This window comes from Odocoileus virginianus, chromosome 27 (genome assembly GCF_023699985.2).
Source record: "Odocoileus virginianus isolate 20LAN1187 ecotype Illinois chromosome 27, Ovbor_1.2, whole genome shotgun sequence".
In the NCBI taxonomy this organism is placed as follows: Eukaryota; Metazoa; Chordata; class Mammalia; order Artiodactyla; family Cervidae; genus Odocoileus; species Odocoileus virginianus.
The window spans coordinates 30,781,194-30,799,616 of NC_069700.1; the positions used below are offsets into that span (position 1 = coordinate 30,781,194).

The 18,423-nt window shown below is 39.6% G+C and overlaps 1 protein-coding gene across 1 annotated transcript in view; it reads right to left on the bottom strand.

Moving 5' to 3' along the window:
- DNAH8 (dynein axonemal heavy chain 8) overlaps positions 1-18,423 on the bottom strand; it is a 341,076-nt gene that overhangs the window by 67,814 nt on the left and 254,839 nt on the right. The window contains exons 81-84 of the mRNA XM_070456508.1: positions 16,792-16,913; positions 16,067-16,185; positions 13,520-13,722; positions 256-329 (exon numbers count right to left, since the gene is read on the bottom strand). Of these exons, the coding sequence (XP_070312609.1) occupies positions 256-329; positions 13,520-13,722; positions 16,067-16,185; positions 16,792-16,913 (518 nt within the window). The remainder of the gene's footprint in view (positions 1-255; positions 330-13,519; positions 13,723-16,066; positions 16,186-16,791; positions 16,914-18,423) is intronic.

The following is an 18,423-nucleotide window of genomic DNA, read 5'->3' on the forward strand; positions in this document are numbered from 1 at the left end:
TTAGTGAAAATATAAATGGAGCATATGCTCTAGAAAATGGAACAAGTATTTTGTGGGGGTGTCAGAAACCAACTAGCTGGAGGTTCAAAATCCTTAAGTAATCAAAGTTTACTCTATATGCGTAAATGAAAATGGAAAATTGAGCACCACAGGAATAACACTCTACCCATCATGGAGGTGGTGCTAGGTAGACCAGATGGCCAGAGGAATCCTATCAAGAAAGTTACATGAAGAGTAGTTTCCATTGCTACATACCTGCTGCATTGACATCTGAATCAGCTTTCGAGCATGTACTTCTTGTCCTTGCCCCATTGAGATAGTTCTGCATTCTGTAACACAGAGGATCACTGTGATAAAATGTAAATTTTATAACAGGATTGGGATGAAAAATTGATTTCTGAATTGTCATAGCCTCCCTCCCTCTATGGCTTCTAAGGAAATTCTGTTATTCAAATAAGTCTGGCTTTTGGTTGTGTTGATGAGAGAAAGGAGTGGAGCAGCCCGGAGGGACAAGAGAGAGACAAAAGGCATGAGGTGGAGCTTTTAAAGAGTTCTGGGGTCTCTGGAGATAATGAGCAGACAGACTGATGGGGACAGGCAGCTGCAATGCTATCACAGGTATTTAGAAGGAAAGAGGATTTTTTAGTTTTGCTCTATGTTTTGACTAGAATAATTTTTTGGTGTTTTAGCAGATGTTTCAGTAAAGATTGGATACCAATCTTTTTATTCTTTTGTGATGTCAAGCTTGCAGTGTTTTGTCTATCTGTTCGGGTTTTGTTTGCCTATTTGTCCATTTTCTGAGATGGAACTCGTAGCAATTCATCCGCAAGAGGACTATATTCAGGGGTAACTGCTCCTCAGGATCAAATCCTCTTGGAACTGAGAAAGGGGAGCCTGAAGAAAAAGTGGAAACCACTCCAAGATTAGAGATGTGATAATAATTCAGCAGAATATACACTATTCAGGCTCATTAGTGAATTTGATGTCCTAGGTGGAGAACCACACTTGTGCCTGTCATATGAATTCACTAAACTAGAAGTCTCTGAATCATACTTGGGAAACTGGAATTAGAAATTAACTTTGAAGTAAGCTTCTGTGGATCCAGGTCTTCTTTAATTTTAGAGGCATGATCTCTAGATCTCTAGAGGCACTGGGGAAGGAAGTCAGTGGAGACTCTATGAAGCAATGCATGCTTTTGACTTACTCTACTGGATCAGCCTGAATCCTCAGAAAGATGGGCTGCTGTGGTTGGGCAAACAATGAGGCTGACTTGGAAACTGCTGGTAGAAGCTATAGGGAATGAGAGAAATTCATAGGCTGGAAACAGAAGTATGTCAGGAACCAGGGAAGAAGCTGCCAGGGCACACCATTTAAAACACAGCACCATGGGGTTAATGGCCAGAGATTCCATGAGTGCTGGTAGAGTGTAGCATTAGAATTATTTGTGGACTCAGGGTCACAAGGTGAAACTCAGCAGTGTGTCTCTGAGAGAGGATTGGCAGAGCACTGCTTGAAGAACTAGGCACTGCAACTGTCCATAGGTCACTGACCATAGCTGGATTCTCCCAACAAAGCCCTCATGAATCTCTCCTGCTCAAGGGGAACTAGGCATTGTTCCCAGGGCATCTGAGAAGAGCCCACAAACCCTATAAAAGAAGAAAGGGAAGGTGGAACTGGAATGGGAGGAGCCTCTGAATTGTACAAAGAGACACGCAGTCTCTCTTGTTTTGGAAGAACCTACAAATGTTAGGTAGGTCAATGGAGGAAGGTGTGATACGGACAGTAAGTATTAACATACGAGCGTGAGCCATCATCTATCTCCTCTGCCCTTCCAACTCTTCTGAGATACACTGTTTAAAGGAAGAACTGGTTTTTGTTCAGGGGTAGCCTGAGTTTCTTATCTCGACCTGTGTAAGAGGTCAAGAAGATACTTAAAGGCATCCCTTCAAAGCAAACCCAGAGTCTGAATGTGACCCCTTCTGGATGCCTACACTCTCATTCCCCTAGTCCATCACCTCATGCCTGTATTCTTGCAGGAGCCTACTAACTGGTGACCTCTCTTCCACTCTTTCCCCTACCAGCTATTCTTCCCACAGCAGACAGGGTATTTGACTGAGTCCTGAATCAGATTATGTCCACCCTCTGCTCAGAAACATCCGATGGCTTCTCATTTCATTCTGTGCAAAATCCAGAATCCAATTCAAATTCTGACCTCTGTGACCCTACACAAATGGGTCCCATTGATCCCGCAATCTACACACACACACACACACACACACACACACACACACACACACACACACAAACACACACTTCTTAGGATCCCACCACAATTTATTCACTCTTCTCCAACTGTGTGGGCCTCCTCCCTCATGTCATCTTCAAACTGAAGTGGTTTTACTTCTTTTCCAGTGTGAATGCCATTATTTCTTCTTTTGGTCTGACTAAAACTTCCAATACAGTGCTGAGCAGAAGTGCAAGTAGACATTCCTCTCTTGCTCCTGATGTTTTTAGGAAAATATCCCATCTTTTAGCATTAAGTATAATGTTAGCTGTGGGTTTCTATAGGTGCCCCCTCATCAGGTTGAAGAAGTTCCCTTTTATTCCTAGTTTGTTGAGGGCTTTCATCATGAAAGAATGCTGAATTTTTTTCAATGCTTTTTCTGCAACTATTGGATAACCATGTGATTTTTGTTCTTTATTCTGTTAATATGGGGTATTACATTGATTAATTTTCATATGTTCAACCAACCTTGCATTCTTGGGGTAAATCCACTTGGTCATGGTGTAGAATTCATATTATGTGGTGCTGAATTCAATAGCGTTTTGTTGAGAACTTTTGCTTTTATATTCAGCAGGATATTGGTTTCCTTCTACTGTCTTTGTCTAGATTTGGTAGTAATATGGTCTCATAGAATGAGTTGGGAAGTAATCTCTCCTCTTTTATTCTTTGGAAAGAACTGGTGTTATTCATTAAACATTTGGTAGAATGTGAAGGCATCTAGTCCTGGATTTCCTACAAATCAGTCTTTTTACTTTTTAAAGCTCTATTCCGGTTTTCTATTTCTTCCTTAGTCAGTTTCAGTAGTTTTCTCTTTCTGATAATTTGCCCATTTCATCTGGGTTATCTAATTTGTTGGCATAATTGTTCATAGTATTCTGTATGATCTTTTCTATTTTTTCAAGTCAATAGCGATGTCCTCTGATAAAAGAAATTTTCACATATTGAGATATGGGAAAGTCATTTTGACTTATACATGAGTTTACTTGAACTTTATGCTAACTAAAACAGCCTGTTTGTGGCCTATCAAACATACATTGTACATCAGCTCTAACTGTCAGAGAAAAGGGTACATTGACCAGAATTAAAGAATGTGTTAAAAATAAAAATAAAAATTTTATAAATTCTTCCCCCTTCCTGAGATGTCAGTGCCAGTACTTTTTCAATGATGAGGTTCCCTTTCCAGGTGTCGAGGTATACTGACTTGCTGTGTACTTGCTAACCTGTTTTTCTTGAAACCTTGAAGGAATGTATCCTGACTTGTTTGATGTTCTTTGTTCTGACAAGATATGAAACTATGCTGAAACCGATGCTTCTCTGGAGCAGCTCCTCTGACTTGTCTGAGAGCTGCCAGTCCTCAATTTGGCTCAAATAAAATTCTTTTCGATTCCTATTATAGTTTGTTCATTGATTATTTTCATTGACATCCCTCTTTCATTCCTGATTTTAATTATCTTAAGTCTTCTCTCCTTTATTCTTGGTTGGTTAGGACAAAAGTTTGTCAATTTTGTTGATCTTTTCAAAGAAGATACACTTGGTTGATTGATTCTCTGTTGTTTTTTAATCCTCTCTTGCATTTTTTTCATTCAAATATTTACTATTTCCTTCCTTTTGATTGCCTTGGGTTTAGTTTGCTCTTCTTTCCTTGGTTTCTTAAAGTGGAAGCTTCAATTATTGATCTGCAATCTCTCTTCATTTTTAAAACAGGTTGATAAATATTTGATAAATTTCTGAATAGGCTGGAAAAACTAGATTGATTGACACTGGAATAGTGAGGAAGCTTTGCACTTGAGGAAGTTCAAAAGACAAAGACCAGTGAGAGAAGAGGCAGTGCAGACTGAATTTCCAGAGAGAGTGGGGAAAGCTGCCAGGACATCATGATGGGGACTGCCAAGAGGAGGAAGGATGCAGAGGATGTTGCAGAAATTGTTTTTGCAGGTATTGCAGCATAATTGTCCTTTGGTGGTATGGGATGTTTTGGTTTTCTGGTTTGCGGACTTTTTTTTCCCCTTTTTTTTTTGCTGCTTGGTTACATTTGAAAGACTTTTAGTAAGATTTCAACTGCTTTTCTATTTCTTCCCAAAATTGGACTTGAGTGTCTTTCACATCTCCTCTTTCTTTCTAAAGTTTTTTAAAAATCAAATTAAACAATATATGTTTATAGTGAAAGCATTGTAAAATACAGGAGACTACAAAGAAGAAAACAAAAATCACCAATATCCTTCCAGAGAGATCTACATTCTAATCTTCTCAGTGCACAATCCACAATCACTTACCCTCATTTCAAAATTCAAAGCACTCTGAAAACTGACAGCTTTGCCACAAAATCACTTTGGTGGTAAAAGCTGACCTGAATGGATATGAGCCTATTTATAGTCTTTATTTATCCCTATCTTTATAAATATTAATACTTTCATCTGCAATGTATTATATAATACATGAAATATTACCTTTCTGAAAGCTGGACAATTCTAATTTCTGCAGTGTATCTGACTGCAAGGGCTTTGAATAAGAGATTACAGACCTATCTATATTAAAAATTATATATATATGTACAATAATACAAATATATGTCATTTTATATATCTACTTCTCAACAGTATGTTGTATTTTATTGTCATTAAACATTACTGATACACAGTTTTTAATGGTAGCACAATGTTCCATCATGTTAATGCATTCTTGTCAAGTTAGCCACTGTCCTTTTGTATATTTGAGACATTTCTAATTTTTTAATATTATAAATAGCACTAGACTTAACATCCTTGTAAATGAATCTTAATGTGCATCTCTCAGTTTGTTTTTATGATAAATTTGTATGTGAAGAATAGTTGGGGAAAAGCACTCAAACATTTTAAAGATTCATGGTGTATATGAAAAAGGACTGCCAGTGTCTCCAGCTGAAATAGAATGTTGCAATTCCCAACCCACACTTCCACCTTTTCTTTGGAAACTGGGCAGCACCCTGTGGAGCCCTCCCAGATACAAAAGTCTCTCCTAGTCACCCACTTCTTGTCTGTAAGAAAAAGGCTTCAGTCTTCCAGACCTTCCCTGAGTTCCAAAGTGCAAATTCAAACAGTTACTGATTTGGGGAGTGAGGAAATGCAGAAACAAAAGAAAAGCAGTCTGAAACAGTGCAGGACTTCCCTAGTGGTCCAATGGTTAACAATCTGCCTGCTAATGCTGGGGACATGGATTCAATCCCTGATCTGGGAAGAACCCACATGCTGCAGGGCAGGTAAGCCTGTAGCGCCACAACTACTGAGCCTGTATGCTGCGACTGCTGAAGTCTGCACACCCTAGAGCCCACGCTCTGCAACAAGAGAAGCCATGACAATGAGAAGCCAGTGCATTGCAAGTAGAGAGTAACCCTCACTCGCCATAACTAGAGACAGCCCACATACAGCAACAAAGGTCCAGAGAAGCCAAAAATAATAAATTATAGCTCAGAGATACAGAGTCATATTTCCTCCTAAAGGGATATACATAACGATATATCTTGGAGTTTTTCTTACAGGAACTATTACCCCCACCTAAGCAGAGGATGCTAACTTCAGGCTGAACACATTGTTCCTGGAGCATCACCCTGTTACCTCACCACCAACCAATCCGAAGAAAGTCCTACATCCTGCAGCCCTCACCCCAAATTTTGCCTTTAAAAACTCTTCTCTGAAAACCATCAGGAAGTTTGGGTCTTTTGAACATAAGCCACCCATACTCCTTGTTTGGTCCTTGCAATTAACCTTTCTCTGCTCCAAACTCTGACCTTTCAGTTTGTTTGGCCTCACTGTGCATCAGGCACATGACTTTGGATTCAACAGCAATTTGTGTTTTAATTTTATTTGTGGCACTTTTGACACACCAAAGTTTTAAAACTTCATCCAAACTTCTTTTCCTCTGGTTTTGGATTCTGGTATTATGGTTAAAGAAATCTTAGCCACTCCAGTAGTATCAATATATTCTATAGTTTTTAAAACCTTTTAAAACCTTAATCAACCTAGAATGTACTTTAGAGTTTAATCTGAGGTAAAATTCTTGCTTTCTTCTAAAGTTAACCTGCTATGGCAACACTGTTTATTGACTAACCCATTTTTCTTCCACTGATTTAAAATGTGAACCTCATCAAAGGCTAAGCTATTGTATATACTAGAGTCTAATTTGGGGCCTTTCATTTTGCTCTATTGATCTGTTTATCTACTCTGAGCCAGTTCCTCACTGATTAAATTATTGCAATTTGATAAAGTTTAGAAATCTGATTGGGCTTGTTCTCCACATTATTCTTTTTCCTTTTCAAGCTGTCTTGGCTATTGCTGTCCATTTATTACTCTAGATGATCCAAGATCCCTCTACTATCCAATTAGGGGAAAAATGATGTTGGAATTTCAATTAGACTTGCGTTCAATTTATAGATTAATTTAGAGACTATTGACATCTTTACAATATTGAATCTTTATAATGGGAATATGCTTTAACTCTCCATTTAATCTATCCTACTCTCATGTCTTTAAGAAAGTTTTATAGTTTTCTTCTAATAGGTATTCTAAAGATTATTTCTCAGTTTTATTTTTATTGAGATACTGAATGGGATTTTTACATTTTATTTTAGAAGAATGTTTCATTGATTTTTTAAAATATATTTATTTTTGTGACCAGCCACCTTACTAAAATACCCTGTTAAATCTAATAGCTTTTCAGTTGATTCATTTGTGTTCTTTAGTTAGACAATTATACTATCTGAGAATAATGATGGCTTTTGTCCCTCTTTTCCAGTAGTTATATCTTTTATTTATGATTCTTACAAAACATTAGCTATATCCTCCACAGTAATACTAAATGAGAGTGGTGATAGCAGACATCTTTATCTTGTTCCTGACTTTAATGGGCATCATGTCTCTAGTTGTTCACCAGAAAGCATGAAGCTGTTTGAAGTTCATATTCACTATCATATTGATACAATATTCTTCTGTTTCCATTTTTCAAAGCCAAATACAAATGCTGAATTTTTATAAAATGCCTTTTTAGCAATTATCAGGGTAATAATATGACAGTGTAAGGAAAAAGTCTTTCACTTGTTGTGATGAGATTTCTTAATACTATTTCTCAGATTTGCCCATGCATCCTACTTGATCAAGGCATGTTGCTATTTTTTGCATTTTTTAAATATTATGCTGAATTCTTCCTGTTTGCACTTAGATTAAGGTCCTTCAGTCCGTTCAGTCTCTCAGTCGTGTCCAACTCTTTGCAACCCCATGAATTGCAGCACACCAGGCCTCGGGTCCATCACAAACTCCCAGAGTTTACTCAAACTCATGCCCATCGAGTCAGTGATGCCATCCAGCCATCTCATACTCTGTCATCCCCTTCTCTTCCTGCCCCCACCCCTCCAAGCACCAGCGTCTTTTCCAACGAGTAAACTCTTCGCATGAGGTGGCCAAAGTATTGGAGTTTCAGATTCAGCCCTTCCAATGAACACCCAGGACTGACCTCCTTTAGGATGAACTGGTTGGATCTCCCTGCAGTCCAAGGGACTCTCAAGAGTCTTCTCCAACACTCTTACATTTACATTAATAAGTAGGATCAATCTGTGGTTTTCTTTCTTTGATACAGTAACTATCTTGGTCTGTTTTTTATATCAAGATAATGCTATTCCCTTAACATACAGAGGAAAATGCATCCTATTTTCCTATGTTGTGAAAAGGAATATAGCAAAGTTTTAAAGGACCTACCAAAAAATCATTCAAGTTCAGAGTCTTCGCTGAGGTAATAATTTTAAAACTTCTAATTTTCCTCAACTTAATTATTGGTCCATTCAGGTTTTTCAACTTTTTCCAAGAAACTTTCATAAATTTTCTTTTTCTACTTTAATGAGATTTTTAAACCTTTTTTTTTTTACCATAACTACATATTATTATCTTATTACTTTTTTCATTTGTATATACTTTTGCTCATTTTCTCATTCCTATTTTTGTTTGCTTGCATGTTCAGTCACTTCAGTTGAGTCTGACTCTTTGTGACCCTACGGACTATAGCCCACCCGGCGCCTCTGTCCATGGGATTCTCCAGGCAAGAATACTGGAATGGGTTACCATGCCCTCCTCCAGGGGTCTTACCGATTCAGGGATTGAACTCTCATCTCATGTGTCTCCTGCACTGCGGGCAGATTCTTCACCACGGAGCCGCCAGGGAAGCCCCATTTTTATTTGTGAGTTTATATTTTGTTTGTCCTCTTTCATTCATGCTTGGATTCTATTTTCAAATCCATTCTTCCTCTCCTTCACCCAAGCTCCTAGTAGGATTTTTCTCATGCTAAACCCATGAGAAAAATGGGTTTACTGCTTCTTTCCCAGGCACCCAGTGCTTTTGTGCAGAATTTATCTTCTCTGAATTTCTCAACAGAGAGCCTGACAGGTTCCATAGTGAGAAGTTTTCCTTCTTTTTTTTTTTCTATGAAAACCTATTTGATTTGTTCCCATCCCTAAAGTTGCTGTCAGGTAACTTGCTAATTCATCCACTAAAGGCAGTGAGAGGGGATGAAAGAAAGAACACTGACAAAGGATTTGGGAGCCCTGAGATTAAGTCCGGAATTATTTGCAACCAACTAGTTCTCTGGCCGTATCTCCAGACCTTAGTTTTCTCAGCTGTAAAACGAGGCACTTGAATCCCAGGATTTTTCAGAATTGTGTGTACCTTGAGCATTTTATGATTATCTGTTATTCAAATAAAACACCTCTAGTTGAGACTAGAGTAATATGTCATTCTGTCTACATAATAGTTTCATTTTACAGCTATTTGGGGAGTTTTTAACCCAAATCAATGAACAGAATGATGCTTCCTAACATTCCTTAAAAACATGAACAAAGGGTTTTTTATAAACATCATTGGTTCCTTCCATGTTAAATTAAATCTAACGTGTTTCCTAACAAAGCAACCAATAGAAGGTTGAACAATTGCTGGAAAAATTAAAGAAGTACCAAGAAATGGAATCACCAAATTGCCAAGTAAAGCAGTATGATACTATGCAATAATACTAGGTGGTAGCACTGTTCTGGCCTTATGTACTTATTTAAAGTTATAATCTCTCCCAAAGGAGACAAATTGAATTATTTTCTTATTTCTGTTCTTACACCAATGTCCTAGACAACAGCATTGTTTTGAGGTAAATTTGAAATGGTAACTTGAGTGGGAATTGCCCTTCTTCTAGGAAGAGTATCCCCTTCTAAGACATGCCCCAATGCTAGGCTCCATATATGTGGTTCTTGCTATGAACCCATTTACACAGCAACAGTTCATTGATTGGCCCAGAAAGGATCACATGATCAAAGCAAAACCAATGAGCTTCTTCCTTGGGTATTTGGACCTGGGACCAAGAGAGTAAGAGGAGTTTGCCTGGGTGAAACCAAATGGGGCCATCCAAGGTACAAAAGCCCCTCTGTGTTCCCCATTTCTTGTTTGTAGAAAAATGCTTTAGTCTCTTAGGCCTTCCCTGGGTTCCAAAACGCAGACTCAGTTCAGTTCAGTTCTGTTCAATTGCTCAGTCGTGTCTGACTCCTTGCGACTCCATGAATCACAGCACGCCAGGCCTCCCTGTCCATCACAAACTCCTGGAGTTTACTCAAACTCATGCCCATCGAGTCAGTGATGCCATCCAGCCATCTCATCCTCTGTCGTCCTCTTCTCCTCCTGCCCCCAATCCGTCCCAGCATCAGGGTCTTTTCCAATGAGTCAACTCTTCGCATGAGGTGGCCAAAGTATTGGAGTTTCAGCTTCAGCCTCAGTCCTTCCAATGAGCACCCAGGACTGATCTGCTTTAGGATGGACTGGTTGGATCTCCCTGCAGTCCAAGGGACTCTCAAGAGTCTTCTCCAACACCATAGTTTAAAAGCATCAATTTTTCGGCGCTCAGCTTTCTTCACAGTCCAACTCTCAAATCCATACATGACCACTGGAAAAACCATAGCCTTGACTAGACGGACCTTTGTTGGCAAAGTAATGTCGCTGCTTTTTAATATGCTATCTAGGTTGGTCATAACTTTCCTTTCAAGGAGTAAGCGTCTTTTAATTTCATGGCTGCAGTCACCATCCACAGTGATTTTGGAGCCCCGTCTGACACTGTTTCCACTGTCTCCCCATCTATTTCCCATGAGGTGACAGGACCAGATGCCATGATCTTAGTTTTCTGAATGTTGAGCTTTAAGCCAACTTTTTCACTCTCCTCTTTCACTTTCATCAAGACGCTCTTTAGTTCCTCTTCACTCTCTGCCATAAGGGTGGTGTCATCTGCATATCTGAGGTTATTGATATTTCCAAAAGGCAAACTCAAGCAGTTACTAATTAGGGAAGTGAGGGAATACAGAAACAAAGGAAGAGCAGTTGAGAAAGAAAAGTAATGATAGCTTCAACAACAATCCTAACTTCTCCTCAGGTCTTCCTCCAGCGGTCCAATGGTTGAGACTCCCACTGCAGAGGGCATGGGGTCGATCCCTGGTTGGGGAACTAAGATCCCACATGCACATGATAAAGCCAAAAAACAAAACAGTCTTAGTTCCTCCTCAAGGAATATATATATAACAGTCTGATGACTATCTTTGAGACGTTAGGAACAAGCTAAGACCCTTGCCCAGATGGAGGGTGTATGACTACATGTAGTCCACAAGTATGGAGACCCTAGACTGGCTGGAACCAAAAGGCTGATGATTAAGATTCCTGAAATGCTACCCTTTTACTTCACTATCAACCAATCAGAAGAAAGTCATGCACCCTGCAATTTCACTCCAAATGCTGTTTTTAAAAATACATTCCTCAAAGTCTTTTGAGCATGAACTGCCTATTCTGCAGATTATATGGTACCTGCAACAAACACTGTGGGCTTTCCAGGTGGTGCTAGTGGTAAAGAACCTGACTGACAGTGCAGAAGATGTAAGAGATGCAGGTTCAGTCCCTGAGTTGGGAAGATCCCCTAAAGGAGGGCATGGCCACCCACTCCAGTATTCTTGCCTGGAAAATTCTATGGACAGAAGAGCATGGCAGGGTTACAAAGAGTTGGATAGGGTCACATAGAATTGGACACGACTGAAGCGACTTAGCACACATGCATGCATGCGTAAACACTGTACTTTCCTTCACCACAATTTGGGTCAGTAAATTAGCTTTACTACCCGGAAGGCAGGTAGATTCAGTTCAGTAACTCTAGTAGTGCTGAACTTACTGAACATGGAAGTATTGAAGCCCATGAGCCACTGGAATCCATGAATTCTGTCACATGAAGATTGCTTTGTGGTAAGACAAAAAAGGAATCTATATGCAGAGAGGACACTGAAGCAACTGGACAAAAATCCACGGAGAGGTAGATATCAGAGAGATTTTCAAAGTACAAAGCTTTGAGAGAAGCACTACTTTTAGGCTGATACAGATGACTGCACGCTGCAGTGAATACTAGAACAAAATGGCCACCTTTAAAGGTGGTTAATGAGACTTTCCAGTAGTTATGTATGAATGTGAGAGTTGGACCATAAAGAAGGCTGAACACTGAAGAATTGATACTTTTGAGCTATGGTGTTGAAGAAGACACTTGAGAGTCCCTTGGACTGCAAGGAGATCCAACCAGTTAAACCTAAAGGAAATCAACCCTGAGAACTGATTAGAATGACTTATGCTGAAGCTGAAGCTCCAATACTCTGGCCACTTGATATGAAAAGCAGACTCACTGGAAAAGACCCAGATGCTGGGAAAGACTGAGGGCGGGGGGAAAAGGGGACGACAGAGGACAAGATGGTTGGATGGCATTACTGACTCAATGGACATGACTTTGAGCAAGCTCCGGGAGATCGTGAAGGACAGGGAAGCCTGGTGTGCTGTAGTCACAAGGAGTTGGACACAATGGAGCAAGTGAACAACAACAACAATGAGACTTAACCATGAGTATGTGCCAAGAGAACCTGGGAGCTCTTTGCATTGGGTCTCAGTGTTTGGATAGAAGAAAGTAGTTATTGAAACATGAATCCATGTAGCACACAGAATGGTGTGATGACAATGATGATGAGGAGTGAACACAGACCATGCTACCATAAGCTATCAGTTTACAGTAACTTTAGTGCAGATGTGGTAAATACTTGAAGATCACTAAATAAATTTTATATTATGCTTATTCTAACTAGATAATAAATTCAAGGTTTTATTTTATAGAGTAGATATAGGGATTCACAATCAATCACTTTCATAATCCTTATAAAGACACAAATGAATTGCTCCTACAAGATACAGGTATAGGTTTTATTTTATAGAGTAGATTTAGGGATTCACAATCAATCACTTTCATAATCCTTATAAAGACATAAATGAATTGCTCCTACAAGATACAGGTATAGAGATCTGAACCTAGAAGATTCTAAAAGGCAGTTCCAACAACATTCAGATTTTCAGAGTATTCAGAGAAAACTGCCCTCCTATAAATAGCCATCCTAGAAGAGAATGGTTCAATCATGATGCTTTGCATCATTCAGGTACTTCTTCTTTAGCGCTGTTGACTCACACTTACATGTTTGTAACTCCTTACCCTACCTTCTTCCCCCAGAGTAACTTTCCTTCTCTCCCACATGATCCCCTAATTTTTAATCTATTTTTAGATACTACTCAGAATATCATCACGCTTTCCTCCAGACCCCATGTAATCTGGGTAGCTCTGGATCTTATCATTGGGCATGTCTGTACCTCTGCGGCAGCAGTTTGTCACGATGTCTTCTATTACCTGTTTACATGTCTGTCTTTCCCAGATATGTTGTATTCACCTCTGTACTCCATGAATCTAGCACACTGCCTATACTCATGGGTTATTGAATGAAAGTATCAATGAACGAATCCTTAAATTACTATGCATTATTACAAGGGTTACATTTTTTCAATTTGTGACAAAATAGGCTTTGGTATAAATTTATACAGACACAGCAATAAAATTTGCTGTTGAATGTTCATTCTTGCCAGTCTGCTATCCATGTGGTATGGACAACTGATGACAACTTTAAAAAAATCAGTACATGATGGATGAGTATGTTCCTCTCTGCACAAAGATATCTACACCCTCCCTCTAGGAGATCTAAAAATGGGGGAAAGAAGAAGTTTAATAATTTTTCTAACTCAGTTTTATGAATATATTTATAAGAACCGGCTATAAAATTATGAAAGGAAAAAAACTGAAGCAAAAACATGGAGGCTTTGCTAAATTTCATAGATTGCTGTTCATACCCAGCTTCAGTTTCTTGGCCAGTGCATCAATTTGAATTGTGGGATCAGATCCCATGGATAGAAAACATATCAGAGGTGTTCTCGTATCACTTTCTTCCCAAGTTTTCTCCAGATTTAAGATAACCGGTTCTGTGTACTTTTCCTCCAAAGAATCTGCAATATACTTTCTTGCTTGAAAAACAGTACGGTCTGGGCACCAAGACCTAGAAATGCAAACAAGTTAGAGGAAATAAATTCAGATTTTTAAAATTCTATTTAGTTCTAAGCACTTAAATAACACATAGTTAGCAAAAGGATAACAAGCTAATCCTCCTTTATGCAGATATGTGTAAGACGACGGTGAGACTTTCAGTCCTCGGATGACTGCAAGTTTAATCGTGTGGTTTTTTTTTATTTTTTTTTTATTTTTTTTTTGTTGGAGGCTAATTACTTTACAACATTGCAGTGGTTTTTGTCATACATTGAAATGAATTAGCCATGGATTTACATGTATTCCCCATCCCGGTACCCCCTCCCACCTCCCTCTCCACCCCATCCCTCTGGGTCTTCCCAGTGCACCAGGCCTGAGCACTTGTCTCATGCATCCAACCTGGGCTGGTGATCTGTTTCACCCTAGATATACATGTTTCGATGCTGTTCTCTTGAAACATCCCGCCCTCGCCTTCTCCCACAGAGTCCACAAGTCTGCCAGGCATTGGCAAGGAGCAGGGCAGAGTCAGTTCTGTTGCCAATCTAGAAGGGAACTTAGAAATCAGTTGACTTCCAAGTGTCTCATTTTCAGGAGAAGCAGTGACTATTCTGAATTTTTTAAAAATAAATTCCTGTTAGGTTTTTTAAAAATCTATTTATTTATATATTTATTTGGCTGTGATGGGGCTTATTTGCAGCACATGGGATCTTTTTTTTAAAAAATTTATTTTTGGATGCACTGGGTCTTTGTTGCTACATGCATTCCTTCTCGAGTTGCAGCGAATAGGGGCTACTCTTCAGGCCTCTCATTGCAGTGGCCTCTCTGGAGCACAGGCTCTAGGCCCGTGAGCTTCAGCAGTTGCAGCATGCAGGCTCAGTAGTTGTGGTGCATAGGCTTAGCTGCTCAATGGTGTGTGGGATCGTCCTGGATCAGGGATGGAACCCACGTCCCCTGCATTGGCAGGTGGATTCTTATCACATGGGATTTTTGGGGCACACAGGATCATTTTAGTTGAGGCCTATGGGATCTAGTTCCCTGACCAAGGAATCAAACCCAGGTCCAGGCATAAGAGTGTGGAGTCTAAGCCACTGGACCATCAGGGAGGTTTTAATTAGCTACTTAAAACACACACACACACACACACACACACACACACACATCAGTGATTATCCCTAGTAACTAGGCTATCAACTCCAGGTAAGCAATTACTCATTCAAACAAACACACAGGAGTGTATTCACTCTTCGATAGATATTTATGGAGTAAATACATCAGGGCGTGCTCCTGAGGCCAGGGACACAGCAGGGACAAGAGGAGGTGTCCTCTGGCCGCTCCAGGACACGATGGGACCTGGCCGGCTGCACACTGGGAGCTCTGCAGTCTTCAGAGGGAGATAATGTGTCAAAGGTGACAGAAGCTGCTTGATTCGCAAGCATTTATTCATATTAATACCATCCATATAGCCTACACTGTAGCAGGTTCTATACACTGTGACTCATTAAATAAATATCATTTGATATTTCTGGATCATAGTCAAGTGCTATGGTTTTTTATTGGTTAGTAGATTGTGTTATTCTTTTTACATGGATTCAATCTTCAAAGGATGGGTGAAAGATAGACACATGTAGCCTATTAAAACAAATAATTGTTCTGTCCCGAGGTCACCACTGCTGACAGCTCTGATAACTCTCAAAGAGTGCAAATGTCTAGGAAACAACTTTTTCTAAGAAAACTCGGCGGTGTAACCTTAGATAAGACCAAAACTACTCCAAGATAATAATCCTATATCTTTTTGTTATTCTTGTGGTGGTTTCATCCTCCCCAGCTCCACCCTCCTGTTTTGCCCATCACACACACACACCCCTTCCAATACAGAAGCCTTCTTTGAGCTACTGCATACTGAGAAAACATGAAAAGTGCGAAGAAAAAGAAAAAAAAAAAAAAAAACCAGCAACATCCATTTCAAACTCTTGCTTCCATTTCAACAGCTATAACACCATTTATATGTTTTAATAGTGCAATCTTCTTGGTTTTAGCTTAAAAATTGCCTTGTAACTCTGTGAGATCTGCTCTTTTACAGAAGTAAATTCAATAATAAATGATTTACTCAGTGGTAAATGGTGACCAAAGTGAATAGTAAACATTTCCATATATGTTTTGCTAAAAGCACTATCATTAATACATTGTTAACATATGCCCTTCACCATTTTTATTTGCCATCCAAAACTTCAATTTGGAAGCATAAACATCCATTACAGTCACTACTGGGACACAGTGAAGTAAACTCACTGAGGTGGGATCTATAATTTGACACTATGATGAGTGATGCTTCTAGGCCTGATAATACCTGCTCTCACCTGATAAGTAAAAGTTTCCGGCAGGTATCCAGTGAGTCATTATATCCATCAGGGATGATTTCCTCCTCTGGAGCATCTTTATCAAACCAACTTTTCCACCCTTTCTCATTACGAGATATCTAAAATAAACAAGCTAATTAGCAACCCTCAGGAATATATGCAATTAAAATTAAATAACGTAAAAAGGTCATTCTTTACAGGTAGATACTTTTTTAAACATAACCACACTGTTTTACATTTTTCTTCAGAACCAGTGACTCAAATAGCTTGGATATTACTATTCCCTTTCAGTTTCCCCATTGCTTTCCTACATTATTCACTAAAATGAGGACCATGTATCAATTACACTCAATGACTGGACAGGAAAAACCACAGACCAGGGTTTCTCAACCTCGGCCCCATGAGCATTCAGGGCCAGGTTAATCTTATGTTGTGAAGGGCTGTCCTGTGCATTGCAGGATGTTTTGCAGCATCCCTGGCCTCTCCCCACTAGTCACCAGAGCACCTTTGCCTCTAGTTCGTGGAAATCAAAAACGTCTCCAGAATTGTCACATGTACTCTGGGGTGTGCACCAGTTGCCTTAGAACAACAGCCACAGTTGTCTTAAAGCTGCATTATTGTGTCAGCTCCTCTGGTTCAAGGGCTTGTCACCAGGAGGCCCCAATTTAAACGACCCAGGTGTGTTTGGGTTTACAGATCTATACTTTTTTCTAGTCCTTTATTACCTGGTTCATAATTTCTGCAAACTGTGGAAGTTTACTCAGTTCCACAAGATTCAGCCAGGTCATATCGAGGATCCAGCGAAACGGCTTAGGAGGGCAGGCTTTCAGATCCAGAGCTGCTCCCCCTGGGGAAAGGCGTTAGCAGGAATCAGGTCAGCTTGTGCTCCACGTTTCAGAAATTTATTTTCAAATTAAGAAAAAAAAATCCAGATAACCATATCACACACAAAAATGGGAAAGTTGGAAAATAATCACATTACAGAAAATGTGGTTATCTTTTTTGGGTACATTTCCTTCAAGTCTAAATGATTTATACCATCTTATACAGATAGCAACTCCCTTTCATTTTTCCCTGCAAAGAATTTTTTTCAGGTGGTCAAAGGTGTTTGCCTTTTTATTGTTGTTAACTATTTGATATCAGTGAATAGATGGATCTTTTATAGGTGAGTTTAAAAATCACTTCTTTTTTTAATTTTTTTTTTCATTTATTTTTATTACTTGGAGGCTAATTACTTCACAAAATTTCAGTGGGTTTTGTCATACATTGACATGAATCAGCCATGGAGTTACATGTATTTGCCATCCCGATCCCCCCTCCCACCTCCCTCTCCACCCAATTCCTCTGGGTCTTCCCAGTGCACCAGGCCCGAGCACTTCTTAGTGAAATCACTCCTCCAGAAGCTTGATATTCAATACTATTTTTTAATCAGGTCGGAAAGATGGATACAGGCATAGGGAGGGAAAAAGGAAGAAAGGAGTCTAATACATCTGTGGGTTTTAAGGAAGTTTTCAAATCATTTATTCATTCATTTACTCAACAAATACCCACTAAGCCACTTCTCTGTTTCCTGAATATTCCAGGCACTAGGGATACCAAACAAGACCCCTGCTCTCACCAAGTCTAGTGGAGAACGTAAGTGAATGCACTGGAACATATTTTGAAGCAAAGTGAAAGTTGCTCAGTCATATCCAACTCATGGCGTCTCCATGGACTCTAGCTTGTCAGGCTCCTCTGTCCATGGAATTCTCCAGGTCAGAATACTGGAGTGGATAGCCATTCCCTCTCCAGGGGATCTTCCCAACCAGGATTGAACCCAGGTCTCCCGCATTGCAGGTGGATTCTTCATCATCTGAGCCACCAGGGAAGCCCATTTTGAAAGCAAATCACCAGTTAAATGAGCACATTCACTGTAATGATGTAAAGTAATTAGCCTCCAACTAATAAAAATAAATGGAAAAAAAAAAAAGAAAGCTCTCAATAAAAAAAAAAAAAAATGAGCACATTCACCAAGAGGTATGACTATATTTTCAGTTTCTATTGAAAAGTTCTCTATTGGATGTCTTCAGTAATGTTTTATCATAATTACTCCACCTCTGTTGTTTAATTCAGATGTATAGGAAATAGTGGTTCTTGAACTTTTAAATCCTATAATCCTCTTAAAGAACCCATCAAATCCCATTTCACTCATTGACTTGGGGACAGAAACAGGGGAGGTGGCGGGCGGAGGGAATCACAGGCCTCTGCTCTCCCCTCTGCATCTTCCTGAGAAGGTGGACGACATGGAGGATCTTGCTGTAAGTCCACTCCCTCCGCCGTGGGGCCAGGGGCTCTGAGTGCCACATCGCCTCCAGAAC